Raw genomic sequence first — 14668 nt, forward strand, 5'->3', positions numbered from 1 at the left:
GCCCTGGTGGTGTTTGCTTGGCTCTTTGCCTCTCCCGTTGTTTTCTCCTAACGTGAAGCTGACGGGAGGGCTGCGGCTGGCTGAGGAAGCGTGGTGTGGGAGGCTGGGGGCATGGCAGGACTGGCAGACCTGGGGGGGGAGGTCAGTGCCAGAGGCAGCGCGGGGAGAGGAGGCTTTGGCACTGCAGGCAGGGGCTGTGAGGGCTGTGTGGTGCTGGCGAGGAGCTGGAGGGAGGGTTTGTCCCTCCTGGGGTGGGCAGGAAGAAGGGGACCCTGTCCATGTCGGGAGCTGACCTGTACTCCAAGGCCTTGATCCGGGCAGCAGCACGCGGCTCAGCTGTGCTGTGAACGTGCAGGCTGCTCTCCCACCAGAGGCGATGCTCACACATTTTCCCTGTGCAGCGACAGAAAATAAAGGGGAAGCCAGCCCGTCTGCGGGCTGCCTGGTCCCTGCCTCTGGGGAGAACTTGCCCTTGGGTCGTTTGAGCCTGTCTTCCACTGTTGGAGAGAGGAACGAGCAAGCAAAAACCCATTCTAGCCTAAAACAACGGGTTAAATTGTTATGAGGACTATGCCAGCCTCGAAATCCCTTTGCCAAGCTGTGGGGATTATCGTTTCATTTTCCCGGGGGATTTCTTTCTTTTGTTCAGTGCCTTATTTTTGCGTGAATACTCAGGCCCCGGTCCTGCCACGGATCCGCTAAGCAGATCCGTGATCTTAGCTGCAGCACAGCTGACAGCAGGAATCTGCAGCTCGGAAACTGCAACGTGAGGTCAGCTCCAGCGTCGAGGTGGCTGCACATGTCGAAGAGACGTCGGTGTGCTTGTGCAGAATCGTGCAGAAACCAGCACGTGCCCCTGGAAGCAGTCGGTCTGCGGGGACGTCTCGTTGCAACCGGCCTGAGGCAGGACGGAGCATTCACAAATCGCCGATGTTCTGGAAAAGCACTGAAGTGGCCAAGATGCAGAACTATTATGAAATGTGTCGTGGTGAAAGAGGGAGACCCAGTGGCTATAGCTGTCATTAAATATTATCCAGGGTTTTACTTTTGAGGAGCTAAAACCACGCTTGAGGCCAGTGGCTGAGGATATTTTGTTGTTGTTTAAGTTGGCTCTGCGTGCCTTCCTCACAAAGTGGGGCACGGGGAGAGGTTTGTATTTCCTTACTGGGACACTTGTGCAGAGCACATTACTGGCAGAAATGTAACCTGTTCAACGTGGAAAATATTCAAGCGAGTGTTTATTGCATGCTGCCACCAGAACGCTGCAGCTATCTTCTGCCAGACGTGCGCAACAGACTGCAGCTAGGAACAGGGAAACTGCTCTTGTTTGTTTATTTTATCTCCAGTACCATGATGCCTCACAGCGCTGGCGGGGCTGAGGTCCAAATCTCAACCCCGAGCAGTAGGTTTTTGCCCATGGTAATTCTGCTGGGGGAAAGAAAACAGCATCTGTATCTACGTAGACAGCTGAGCTGCATCTGCTCCCCGACCCTGTGGGGAAACGCAGGCTGTCTTGCTGTATTTTTTCATCCTGTCTTCCTAAGCAGGTCTTGTTTCCCTGTGGATTTTGCTTGCTATCTCTCTGCAGCTCTTGGATTCATCCTGAGTATCCTGCTGTATGTATCAGGCCCTTCCCCAAACGCAAGGCTGTAGATGATGTTCTCTTTGCAGCGCACATAGCTGATGTGATATTTACTTCGTTGGAGACTCCTGCACGCTTCTAAAGCTGCTTTTGCTGTTGCAGTGCTAAGGAGGAGCTTTGGCTGACCTGATGCGTGCAGTTGTGAGAATCAGAAGCAGGCTGCCTGCCTGCACGTCTCCCTGGGGGCTGATGCAGGATGTTGGTACAGGTTTGGGGCTGGCAGACCAGGAGGTGCCGTCCTTACCTAGGGTTTGGAGGTGCCTCCTGTTCAATGTCATCTTGGAGGAAAGTGTAACTGTAAAATACCTCCGTCTTCAGATACGTGCGGCGTGTGCGTTTCGTCTACTAGGTATTTAAAACATGATGCACTGGAGGTACCGTGAGGGAGAAGCGGGACAGCCTTATATTAGGAAGTGATTTGAATGTCTGGAAATGCAAGCCCTGGGTGAGTTTAGTGTAGTAACAAATCAGTGTCCGTGTTCTCCCCTCAGAGAAGCATAAATGTTGTTAATCAGACGAGCACACGCTGTGTTTTCCTGAGAACTGTTTTCCTTTGATAACAAGTCTAGTATTGGGACGCGGCGAGAACGCTGTTGTTTGGGTCCGAGCAGACCGAAGTGAGTCTTGCCGTAGCCGAGGAGTGCTGCTGTCCCTGCTACAAGTGCTTTTCTGGTGAAATGGAGTCACTGCTAGGGTGTGCTGGTTATTTTCTGCGTTTGACATTTGTGTATAGGCACTTCAGCTGTGTTATTTTTTTTTAATATATAAACACTTTATTGTTATCACACATTCATTTTGTGTTTTTTTTTCCCCGACTTGGACCAGCGTCTTCTGTCCAAACATGTGGATCAGCGTTGCCTTTTGATGCGGAGGCTGTGACTAAGCACGAGCAAGGCTCACTGTCTGGTGCAAAAGTGCTTTTGAACGAAGGAGTCCTTTTCTTCTTGGGATTCAGTCAGCTTCATTGCAGCTGTTCAATTTATAGATGCCTAAAATCCTCCCAGTGGAGTTACAGACCTCTGGCAGGTCTGCACCCATGGACGGCTCTATAACGTGCACAGACTCAGGTTTCCTAACTTGCTTTCCGTGATTTAAGGGTTCATTCATTGGCAACCTCTGGCTTGCCTGACTGAAGTGACTTCACCAGGTCTGTTCTCGTGCCCTCGTCTGTTGCTGCCCTGGTGGCTGCTCAGGCTCTGTTTGGAAGTGGGGTTCAGGCATCCTGCTCCTCTCCGGGAACAAAAGCACCACCAGCCTCCGGGTGGCTGCTGTCGCTGCAGGAAAGAGCAGCTTCTTGTAGATGTGACTGGTGTTGAAATAAACCACACCTTGGTTCTCCAGAGTGACCTTCGGCAAGTCTGCATCAAAATAAACAAGGTGCAATTTTAGTTATTTTAATTTGAGTTTCCTTGGAGACGGGCCCTTAGGAACTCCTGCTGCCAGTGCTTGTGATGTTTGCTGTTTTAACATAAATAAAACTGTGAAAATTCATCTCCTCTTCAAAAAAAGATGAGATTTCACGGAAGCGTGATCTGTGTAACAGTTTGCCATGTTCCTAACACGCTCTTTAAAGCGATGCTAGGAAGTTTCAGGACCACGGCACAAACACAGCGTATCATTTTACCTGCTTTTGCAAAGGGCAGTCTTGAATACAGCTGAAACTTGCTTGAAAGATGGGAAATTTTGACATAAGTCAGTTCCTTTGGTGACCTCTGCTTTTATATAGGGGAATATTACGGTGCTAGAATATATCTCTGTCCCTGTGGGATGACCCTTGTCTGGCTTGGGACCCCAGGGTGTCTGTAGTCCGCTGTTGTAAAATACAAGAGTCCAAAGGCTGTGGTAACTTGCATCAGGGTCAGATGTAGGGCAAACTGATTTTTTAGGAGACAGCTGGTTCCCTGATGTAAGCCTCTTTTTGAATGCCCTGTGGCTTGGTGCAAGGTAAAATCTACAGCAATTTTTATTTTGGGTGAACTCTCTTTTTGGGGTAGAAGACTTTTTGACCTTGGAAGTGCACTAAAGGGATTGTTATGCCTTTAAATTCAGTTAATCTTTAAGTGAGTTTCTGTGACGTGCCTTGAAAAGCTAAAGCAGGCACTGCTGCACCTATTCAGCACTCCCTCCCATCCCACTGGGAACAGCGGTGTCCAGGATTTTGGGTAGCTGAAGGACATGGCAATACCTTGTGTCTGCATCCGTGCAGTGCAGGCAGCACCCCTGTGCGTGGTTGTCTGAGTCCTGCAGGATGTAACGTGGTTATAAACGGGCGTCACTGGTGAAAGGGGGGATTTCTGCCCATGCTGTGGGCAGGGATGGTCTTCCCCCTCTGTTTTGTAGGTAAGGTGCAGGGAGCCCTTCTAGGAGCCCAGCCTTCTGGGACCTGATGTTTATCAGCAGTTGCGGTATTACCAATCTGCTTCACATTGCCATGGGAAGAAGAAATTCCTGCTAATGCTTAATGGGTTGTCAGGAAAAACTTCTGTTTTCATCAAGGAATTCCCCTGAAACAGTCTTTGCCCCTGCATGCCTGCGAGGAAGTATGTCCTGGCTCACTGAGAGCGGTGCTGTGGAAACCTGCGTGTTTGTACCTGGGGAGAGGGAAGGACTTGTTTTTCACTGAGAACTTCTTGGTTGATGCCCAGGACGAGAAGGATGCGCAGGCTTAGCCTGGCTTGTCTCCCTGCTTTGGTAGCATGCCCTACCCTTCCCTGGGCTGAGGTACCAGGGAGGTGTCAGCAATACATGCACGCGCCGATGGATTGAGTGAGTAGTGCCAGTGACTGCTTCAAGCCAAGATGCAGGCAGTCTGGTGTCTTCATAGCTGTGACGCTTATGCTGTGTTTCAAAACTACTCAGAGGTTTTAACGTTTGTGCCTCAAAACGGTCTGACAGCATTTCTCCTGAAGTGTCATACTCTGTTTCGAAGATAAGATGTGTTTGGTACGTGTGCGTTGGGACCATATCAGTCCAGATCAGTGTCCTCAAAGTTAGCTTTAAGTTTCATTTTTTTCTAGTCGGTTTCTCATCCCAAGTTAACTAACCTCCCTGGAGTTTAAACTCCCTGGAGTCGGTTTAAACATTAGGGTTTAAACCAACTCCAGCACACGGTCCTGGGAACAGTATGCATCATGAACAAGTTTGGTTTGTAACTTAAGAGAAGTATATATTTTTTTCCCTTTGAAAGATAGGAAGCAATTCTCCCAAATAGAAAGTCCCTGGTGATGAGGCCACCAGCTTCAGCCGGTGAAAATGGAGCTCTTCCAGTTCACACGGGCTGAGATGATGCCCCCAGGCTTTCTATTTGACTGGTTTGGGTTTCAATGTGCATTTATATAATTTACTGAAGTGCTGGCATAGTCTTGACAGCTTTCCATGACTTTTTTTTTTTCATGTAAATAGTGTATTTTCTTCAGTGAACTGTTTACATCAACCATGGAAGTGTTTACTCTGTGTTCTTTGGTTATTTATAGTAGCAATAATATTTAATCTTTCCTGCTTTTTCCCCTTTCTCCCCCTGCCTCATATCAAGTTAGTTTCATGTCTAAATGCTGCTTTGATTAACAGCGTCTCTTCTGCCTGGCTGCTCTCACGCTCATTGTGCTTTCGTTGCCAGTCCCGCAGTGTCGATAAGCAGCACGCTGTGATCAACTACGACAAGGAGAAAGATGAGCACTGGGTGAAGGATCTCGGGAGCTTAAACGGCGTAAGTAGCAAACCGCCCTGCTGACGGAGGTGAACACGTGGCGTGCTGAGTCTGCAAGTACTTGTGCATATATTTTACTGCTAGACCCTTCTGGGGGTCTCACTGCAGCCGTTTGCATGAATTAAGTTATGTACAAAATTATTTGCAAGGCCTGAGACAGAGGTCATGCAATATCTTAGAAGAGGAAAGCTTTAGTAAATATTGTATTATTTTTTTCCCCTGTTATTCTCGGTGCCCTTGCAGAGCTCTCCAAGGCTCACAAAACCATGGTGCTCCTTAGAAAAGGGCAGGAAATAAATTCAGTCTTGTTTTGGGGATGTTAACATTAAACTGGTGAAGATTCTGGAGCAGCTGTTCAGTACGAGCAGGGTGACCTTTTAGCAATTCAGTTGTCGGTGTGTGAAGTGATTTATGGGATGATGAGCCTTTTAATTTCTTTGGGGAGAAACTATTTTAAACCACCTCTTTCTGGTAATAAAAATTGCTATTCCACCTGCCTTGATTTATGTTAAGACTGAGGGATAATGTGAGCCCAGAACAGGGAGCTGAGCCTACCTGAGTCTTAACCCTTGCTGTGCTCCTGAAGCAGGCAGTAGTGTTGGGCATTTTGGTGAGGCTTTGTCCACCTGAATTCTGTGGTTGTTAAGTACACCATGGTAGTTAAAACTATTCTAATATCATAGCATGCCTCTTTTGAGTTGCTTCTACATACCGGTGGAAGTATTGCTCTTCTGAAACAGGCCTAAGCTAGATTCACATAATTGTGTTCAGTGTTTGTGTGTTCACAGAACTTTACTGCCATCGTTGTTTTGGGTTTAGAAGTGGCAGCCCTCCATCATTGCAACCACAAAAACACTGGACGAACCCAGAAACTTGTACAAAAACACATGCTGAAGAAGGCAACAAACTTTTCTGCCTCTTCTGGCATCTGAAAACAGCTAGAATGAGTGTTAATCCTCCTCAGCCTGATAACTGAAAGCAGAGAGCCCTGCTGAAATGTCAGGATTTCTGGTAACTGGTCTGGGCTCTGGTGGGATCCCTGATTCAAAACCTGTGATATAAATTGCAGCTGAAAATTCTGCTTGCAGAAAGGGAAGGCTTGTATCACTACTTCTCTTCTTTCTTCATAGGCTACTGAATTTATAGCATTTTAGTAATAGGCTTGCGCTCAGAGGGGTGGTGGATTAGAAGCAGTTACAGTAGTGCCTGTCTTCTACAGCTGGACAAACAGACTTCTGTGGGAGAGGTGGTTGTGGCCAAACTGAATTTATTTTGTGTGAAGTAAATAGTTCCTTAGTTGGAAATTTAGGTGAAAACTAAATAAATTCCTCTTGGGGACCTTGATTTAAATTCCTTTTTCAGCATTTCTTTTTATTTTGTATTTATTTCATGCCTTTATCAACAATGCATTATATGACTGTGTAATTTAATTCATATTATTTCCAAAATGTTTTGTATTGTTTTAGTATAATTCTGCAGTCTTTAAGTGTCTTTTGATTTTGAAGATAGCATTTCTATCTGTAACAAGCAGTTTCCATGGGTTATTTTACTTTAAGCGACCACAGACAAACAGGTAACAATATCAAAATGGATTTTTGTGCAAACTTCTGTTTTGCAGAAATTTCAACAAATAATTTTTTTGTTGTTGTTCCAGATCTGACTGTTGTGGAATTTTAAATATTAAAAATTTTCATGCAAATAGAAATTGCATGTTTTTAAACCAGCTTCGCTGCTTTTATTCTGAAATTAAAGGCCTCTTCTCCAGCTCTTCTGTAAACTGCCAGGCAGCTGGGGGCTGTTGTCTGCTGAGCTTCTAGCTTCCTGTTGTAGCATTTATTTTTTCCCCTCTGGTCAACGCTTGGTTTTACCATGGGTGTTTGACTTAGCCCAGATGAGAAGACAAAAGGAGAAAACTGTGCCTCAGTGGTGAAAGTGTCAGTTCATTTTGTAGCACAATTTTGATTCTTTAAAATGGAAAAATTTTGGAAGCTGGAATTGTATGGAGGCTGCAGAGACCCAGCAGTGACTTCCAGGTCTGTAAGGCTGGGCGAATCCTTCCTTGTAAGATCAGGTCACTCCTGGTGCCTGCGACAGCCCAGGTAAATCTGACAGCACACGGGCTTCTTTGTGAAAGGTGTCCCTGAAAGCCTGATTTGTTCCTCCAGTGTTCTGCAGAAATTGTTCCTTACAGGGTCCCTCAGAGTGCAGGCATCTGAGACACGTGAGGCATTTGCTCACAGCTGTGAAGTGCATTTTTTATACCTTTATAAGGATAATTTAGTTTCTTTGGGCCTCAATTAACTGTCTGGAGCATAGGGAAAAAATGAGCATGTGAATCTCTTTGAGTGAGAGGCCTGTTGTGCTGATAATGGTGTCTTGGACAACGGGACCTCAGACGCTGTGGTGATTCCACAAAAAATGCTTGTTTTCCTGTGTGTTTTCACTTCCACTTCCCTTTGTGATAGGCTTAGCTTGTTAAATTACCCTGCCTAGGGCTGGTGTGAGTCTTGTTTGACACCCAGCGGAGAGCTGACTCCCAGCTCCGTAACTGGAGCAGGAATTGCCGCAGCTTTACTGCTGCCCTCGCTGCCTCACGTCAGGCTGCCTGACTTCAGGCACCTCGTTCACCTCTGCAGGTCGGGGACTAAAATTTCACTTGCAGCTGGTGGAAAGGTAGATCTCCCCAGAGGTCCCTTCAGAGCACCTCGCCTTGAAGCGTAATTGGGGTGCTCGAACCAGCCGACGGGAGCTGCTTTTGGTGGTTTCCAGGGGGCTTGGCTGACAGGCCGGGCTGCTGTGAGCTGGTGCACCCCCGTGTGTGTGGCACCGCTACCAGGCGGGCCTGGGTGTGCTCCAGGAGCCCCATCCAAAAGAGATGCCTTACCTCAATATACCCTCTGTCAAAACCCACTCCTGTGCTTCTTCCCTGTAGACATTCGTCAATGACGTGAGGATTCCTGACCAGAAGTACATCACCCTAAAACTGAACGATGTCATTCGCTTCGGCTACGATATCCTTTCCTGTCTGAAGATGCAGGCTTTGGGTTTTGTGCTGTTTGCTGCACGGAGAGTTAACAGTCCCAATTGTGGCTAATGACTAAGGGTGTTTGTTTTGCCTCCTGGAGTCATTGGATAGCTCATCAGCTTTTGTTTCTCCACCATGGACCTGATTCAGAACAGATTAATCAAGATGCCTTCATTGGACTTTGAATCAGGCCCTGCGCTGGCAGTGATGACCGCAGAGGTGCTACATCAGCCTGTCTAAGGGAAGGGTTGTGGGTTTTTTCTTATTTGGGATCTCTGGGTGGCAGTTGTAGCTGGTACCAGCCTGGGAGCAAACATGTTTCGTGTGCTTTTGTAAAAACTAACTTTTTTTTATTCAAGTCATTTAATGTGAGTGTTTTTGTCATTCATTTTGCCCATCTGCTTGCTTGCAGACAATTTGCAGGTCTTTGGCACGCTTAGCTCTGGGGACTTGTGGTCAGACCCTTGATTCTATATCGATTGAAGCTTGCTCCTGCAAATTGTTTCTGCTGCGAAATGCAAGAGTAAAGCACTCTTTAGCAACAGAAAATTTCACCTCTATCTGGGGAGGCCAGGCTGCTGTTACTGCTTGGTTTACAGAGGCACATCCCGCTAGGGTTTGCTAAAATGCCTTTAGCTTCATCCCTTTCCTTCTCATCCTGATGTGGCTCTTTGGCTGGCTGCTGTAGATCAACAGAGGTAAGTAGAAGCTCCTACTGCTGCCTTTTCTTAACACCATCAAATCCTTTTTTCAGAACAGCACTCTCTTTCAATTGCTTCGAACTACTAAACTTTATCTGCTCAGGCTGAATTTAGAAGTCACAAATATCTTCTCCAGGTTTCTTGTTTTATTTGTGAGAAGTTTACGTTAAAACAACCCAGACATTCCTGAGAATAGAAGCGGGGAAAAAAGGTTGGCTGGAAAACTCTTGTGTGTCCTTGACCCCAAGGCCACGTTCTTGTGCTCTTCATTGTTCCCATGATATATATGATATTTATAGATAACAAATCCTTGCTTCATGGTGGTACTTTTTTTTTTAAAGTGAGGTAGTTGTTAAATCTTTTTGGACAAAACACAACATAAAAATACACCTCAGAGGAGACAGATTATTTGCCTTTAGAGTACAATTTGAAAAGGGTGCAGCTCATGAAGGTTCAGGCATAAATGGGGAAACGTCCTGAGTCGCCCCTTGCTGAGTGCTGCCCAGTACATGATCATGTAGGGTCTTGTCATGGCAGGTGGCATCTCAGCACACACCTGGTGAAGCATGCTAAAGGCAGCCTCGGTTCTAGCTTTTCTTGACTTTGCAGCTTTGCAAATGTTCTTTTGATGTAACTGGTCACGTGTCTTCTGGTCTCTGGATGTGTGGGGAAACTCATTGTTTTGCTGTAATTCCAGTCGAGCAAAGGCATAAGCCAGTGGTGAGAGCTTGGGTAGATTTTAGTGGCCGTGATACAGGTTTAAACTTTTTATAGAAAGTAATTCTGAGCATTAAGCAGCTGAGTTAAGTGCTTAGTCCTGCAGCCCTTACATGGATATTCATGTGAAGTGAATGATTGCATTTATGAATTGTAGAATTTATTGCCCTCAACAGGAAAACTTCTGAGAATGTAGGTTTTAGACGTGGCTCTTTACTTTGGCAGGATTGCTGTAGCAGTTAAAATCTCTTCCTCTCCTTTGCTGCTTTGGTGCCACCCTTTTTAGCAGTGCTTTGTGCCCACCGTGTGGATGGCAGCATCTCCTGTGGCCTCTGAGTCAGCTGCGCTCTATTGCATAAGAGCGTTTGTCTCTTTTCCATTTACAGCTTCACTTACAGACTGCGTGGAGTTTCCCTGCTATGCCAGTATCTCTTAGTTTATTTTTAGTTTAACATTTTCCATCTTTCCTTTTTCCTCCCTTTTGCTCTCTGCTGTCCTGATTGGGTTGCTCATGATGGTATTGCCAGATGCTTCCTTTGTTGTTTTTTTTTTTTTTTTTTTTCCACAGCATTGCTGGGGATTATTGCCTAGGCTCAAACATGCTGAATGCCTCCCCTTCCTAAGAGGTCACAGCAGCTCATGACCTGATTTACTTTTCATCCAGGAAACTGCAGTGGCTGAAAAGCCTTGCCTCATCCTGACTGTGCGAGACTGCTCCATCCTGGCCAGGATGCTGTGGACAGAGAGCGGTCAGGCAGGGGCTGAGAGGAGTGAGCAGGGTGCGAGTTGAGTTGGGGTTCTGGTTGCTCCCTCATCCTGCACCAAGCTGCTGGTGCTCTCCAGAGCTTCTCCTGCCCCTTTTCTGTTGTGTGCCACTCTTCAGTTGGCACAGGTCCTGCTATCAGACATGGTTTACCCTCTGTTGAAAAATACGTATGGCAAAGACGGGGGTGGTACGCAGCGAGGGTGGCTTTTAGCGCCCCGTGCATTTTAAGTGTCACTGTTTTTATGATCTTGTTTTCTTTTAGTAGTGACTAAGTGCTAGATTTCTTTCTGCATCTGATTCCTCTGCTGTTTCCTTAACGAGTTCTGTACATTCGAACATGTATGTCCTGGAGCAAATTCAACACAAAGTCCCAGAAGAAGCATTAAAGGTAAGGGGGTGCAGGTGTAGTTTTTTTTTTTCAGTGAGCTAGTAGTGATCAAGCAGCCTGAAGTGCTAAAATACTCTTGATGGCAGTGAAGTGATCCACAACGTTATGCTGTCGTTGGATTGAGACTTAACAAAACCTTCCTTTGAGGAGAGAGACGTTTCTCAGTTATCTCTGCTCTGATCTCTCTTATCCCTCCGCTAACATGTAGATCAAGTTATTTATGATTTTATGACTGCCAACAAAAAAAGGTTACTAAAGCTGTACTGTATTAAAGAACAGTCAGCACATTAACTTCTGGATGAAGCAGAGGAGAATTTGTTCCCTTTCAGAAGTGGAGCATGGTTGCCTTTCTCTGTGTGTGGTGACTTTAGGCCAGATCCATCACGTTTCCTCCATCAGGCTGACATTCGCTTCATTTATTCCTATCACCTCATCTTTGCCTTCAAGCTCCCCGTTTTCCTTACCAAGAGGTCCTCTTACGAGTAAGGTGTTTTTTAAACAAAGAGTTCAGTACTGGGTATAAAATATTCAAGCATCTTCTAATCTAAGGCAGAAGAACAACCCCTTCTAGGCAGGAACTGTGCCCTTCTTCGGGTGAGGAACCAGGTTATCAGTTGGAAGCATCCATCACCTGTTGGCCAGCAGATGCTGCCGCCTTAGCCCTGGTTCCAGTTCTAGGGCTTGGATAGGATCAGAAGTGTAACAGCCAGGATTGGGTAAATGATTCATTGAATTTACTCAGGGGTAATCCGAATGGGTACACCCTTTTATTAATTTACTTGTAATAAACCCACTTTTAATGAGTTCATGTACTAGGCCCCAAGTTAATAATGGAGTCTGTTCTAAGGCATGCTCATCACTTTCCTGGCTGATGAGAGGGTTTGGAAAGAAATAATTAAAATATATTTTAATTGCCTTTTCTGAAAGATTGAGATAATGCAGATGAGGGCCCAGAAAGAATTTATAATGTTACTTTGACAACAAAGGGGATTTCAGGATTTGAATCCTGAACGGAAAATGGCATAAGTTCTGATTGTTCTCAGTTTACTCTGTAAAGGGTTTGCTAATCAGCTATTTTGCAGAGCTGTGTCACAGTGACCTTCTCATGGGCTGTAATTGTCACTTACTGTCTTCCAAATGAGGTATTTGAAAGCCTCTCAAGTGGCATTTCTGCTGCTCTCTAGCCTCTACTTAGGTGTGTTTTCTTTCTGTCACAGAACGTAGCCACAGTATTTGTCTTTGCAAGATCCATTTGCAGGGAAGGGCGGTTGGTTATCTGCCGTGGGCTGCCACGCAGGTCTCACGGGCACACTGCAACTGTCCTCATGTCCCTGCAGCACGAGAAGTACACCAGCCAGCTCCAGATGAATTTCAAAGGCACGGCAATGAAGAGGGCGGAGCAGCCCATGGAGCATGGTGTCTACACCGAGTCCCAGCAAGCGAAGCTGGAGAAAGGAGAGAGGAAACCAATTACAGGTACTTGCTCAGAAACCAGTTGTTCGAGATCCAGCAAAGCGCTGCTTAATCCCTGCACTGGGTCAGAATGAAGTGCAGTGTGGGTTATGTACAAGGAGCGGGTCATCTTTCTAAACCTCTGGGTATTTCAGATTCTCAGTTTTCAGAGATTCAGCCTCCCAGGAAAAAAAAAAAAAATTGGCGTGGTGGTTCATGCATGCCTCGTCACTGTGCAAGTGCTAGTGAACCTGTGGGCTGAGCAGGTTTGGTAAGTTCTTTGGCACCTGTCTGGTCTATTTTTATGTTCCTAATCATGAGCTGGTGTTTGAACAGAGATCGTGACTCACAGTGGAAGATGCATGGCTGCTGTGGCGTGGTACTGGCAGCCGGGCGAAGCGGTAGCAAGGGATTTGTTCCAAAAAGCCATGTATGGTCTTAAATTACTGCATTTCCTAATACCCCATGATGTGGGACTGAAACTGACTGCTGAACTGGGAGGCGTTTGCTTCAGGTTCATTGTTACCTGGCTTCAGAACTTTTCCATTTGAAAAATTCCTTTTGTAGCCTGTTTCTCTACCCACTGCTACCTTCCTTTAGAGCCTCCTTTTCATACCTGCCTGTTCCTCGCCGTGGTGGGCCAGGACCTCCCCAGCAGTCTTATCTGAGCTTCCTACCTCCTGTACATACTACCCTGGCATGTATTCTCCCTGCTCTGTTCAGACATCAGTTGGTGGCCTTCAAGAGCTTGATGATACACAAAAAGAGGAAGAAATATGATATGAAGCATCCTGATGACTAATGACTGCCAGTGGTAGTCTTGCTCGCCAGGATGGCAGAGCGATGGGAAGCTTTAGGTGTAGCAGAGGCAGCCCATCTGCAAAGTGGCCTGTTGGAGGCAGGAGAAAGGTGAGTGGAGGGAAGATGATGGGCAAGTAGGAGTGAGACCGCATCTTGGGAGAGGTGACTGAGATGTAGACACAGCAGGTTTCTAGAAATGAGTGCAACTTTGGGTAAATCCATTAAGGTTTTCTGATACCTAATTGGAATGGGTAGGCTGACCTTAATCTCCTCTGTATTGTCTTTGTGAAAATCCCTCTAAGCTGGCATAGCACACTAAAACAAAGTAGTATTTCTCTCCCATATTTTTGCCTCTGTTCTTGTTGCCTCCACTTGTGCATGGAAGTGGTATGTGTGCCTGACTGCTTTTCTCCGGGCTGCAAAACCCTTCTTCGTGTGGATTTAGTGCTTTTGTGGGTCACCCTCCCCCCGTGGATGGGGCATTTAGGACTTTACCTCACAAGCGTGGAGTTAAAGGGATGAAGTTGGGGATTAGCTGTGATACCATGGAGGGTGAAAAGAGGTGAACCTCACCGGGGAGAGCTCTCAGCCGTGCTGCGAGGGGTGTTGGGCTCTTGGGAGGTGTTGCCAGTAACTGGTCTGCGAGGCCCACGTGGAACCAGTTTGTGTTTCCCTGCCTGGCTGTGTGAATATTCTCATTTTTATTCTTGCCACCTTCCTGGTTTTAACCTACACAGCATGGCGGTTGACATTTGGAAAATCTTCCAAGTCAGGAGACGCTTGAGCAAGGTGCCCCTTCTCTCAGCATGCGGTTCGCAGACCTGCGTAACGTCTCTGTCACCGTTAGTGAGCGTAGACCATAGCTGGAAGGTTAAAAAAGAACAAAAATAAAAGCTGACAGTACTTGCTGGGGGCCAGCGGTGGTGCATGTTACATGCAGCGGGGCTGATGGACCCGTGTGAGAAGTCGGTGGTGCGCTGCTAAGCCACTGGAAGATGGAGGAGTTCAGGATGGTTCGTTGGAAGCATTTTGCTCGGTTGGACTGGAGCCTGTGGAAGGAGGCTGAGCATTAAATCAGCGCCTCGCTCCCCAGAGAGCATCTCCGTCACGTGAGCAGAATGATCAGTGGGTTCCCTTCTCCTCTGTGATGTGACTAATTCACCTTGTCTGCAGCTGCACACATGCACAGTTGTGTTTTTTTTTTTTTTTTTTCTCTGGTGCTTGGAGGGATGGCAGCAATTTCAATGATCAGCGGAAAGAAGAATGTGGTGTTCTTACGGGGAGTGGGCTTGCTTAGTGGCAGCAAAAAGGGGCTTTGGGGAAAAGAGCTGTTTTGCTAAGCCCATAGGTATTTAGGAATTTGCATTGACTAATTAAAGCAAGGTCTGGGGCGACAAAAAGCCTTTAGAAGGATCGCTTCCCAGGGCCTGGCTGGAAGAGAGGCAGAGGCAATGCAAGCTTTCAGGGAAG

General features: G+C 46.6%; 1 protein-coding gene across 10 annotated transcripts in view; it reads left to right on the top strand.

Annotated features, from left to right (window-relative positions):
- The window catches only part of CEP170B (centrosomal protein 170B), a 57000-nt gene that overhangs the window by 7136 nt on the left and 35196 nt on the right, over nucleotides 1-14668 (top strand). For all 10 annotated transcript variants that reach the window (XM_035551249.2, XM_035551251.2, XM_035551254.2 and 7 more), the window contains exons 4-7: nucleotides 5259-5348; nucleotides 8281-8359; nucleotides 10887-10945; nucleotides 12283-12421. In XM_035551249.2, the coding sequence (XP_035407142.1) occupies nucleotides 5259-5348; nucleotides 8281-8359; nucleotides 10887-10945; nucleotides 12283-12421 (367 nt within the window). The remainder of the gene's footprint in view (nucleotides 1-5258; nucleotides 5349-8280; nucleotides 8360-10886; nucleotides 10946-12282; nucleotides 12422-14668) is intronic.

This window comes from Cygnus atratus, chromosome 5, assembly GCF_013377495.2.
Source record: "Cygnus atratus isolate AKBS03 ecotype Queensland, Australia chromosome 5, CAtr_DNAZoo_HiC_assembly, whole genome shotgun sequence".
NCBI lineage: Eukaryota > Metazoa > Chordata > Aves > Anseriformes > Anatidae > Cygnus > Cygnus atratus.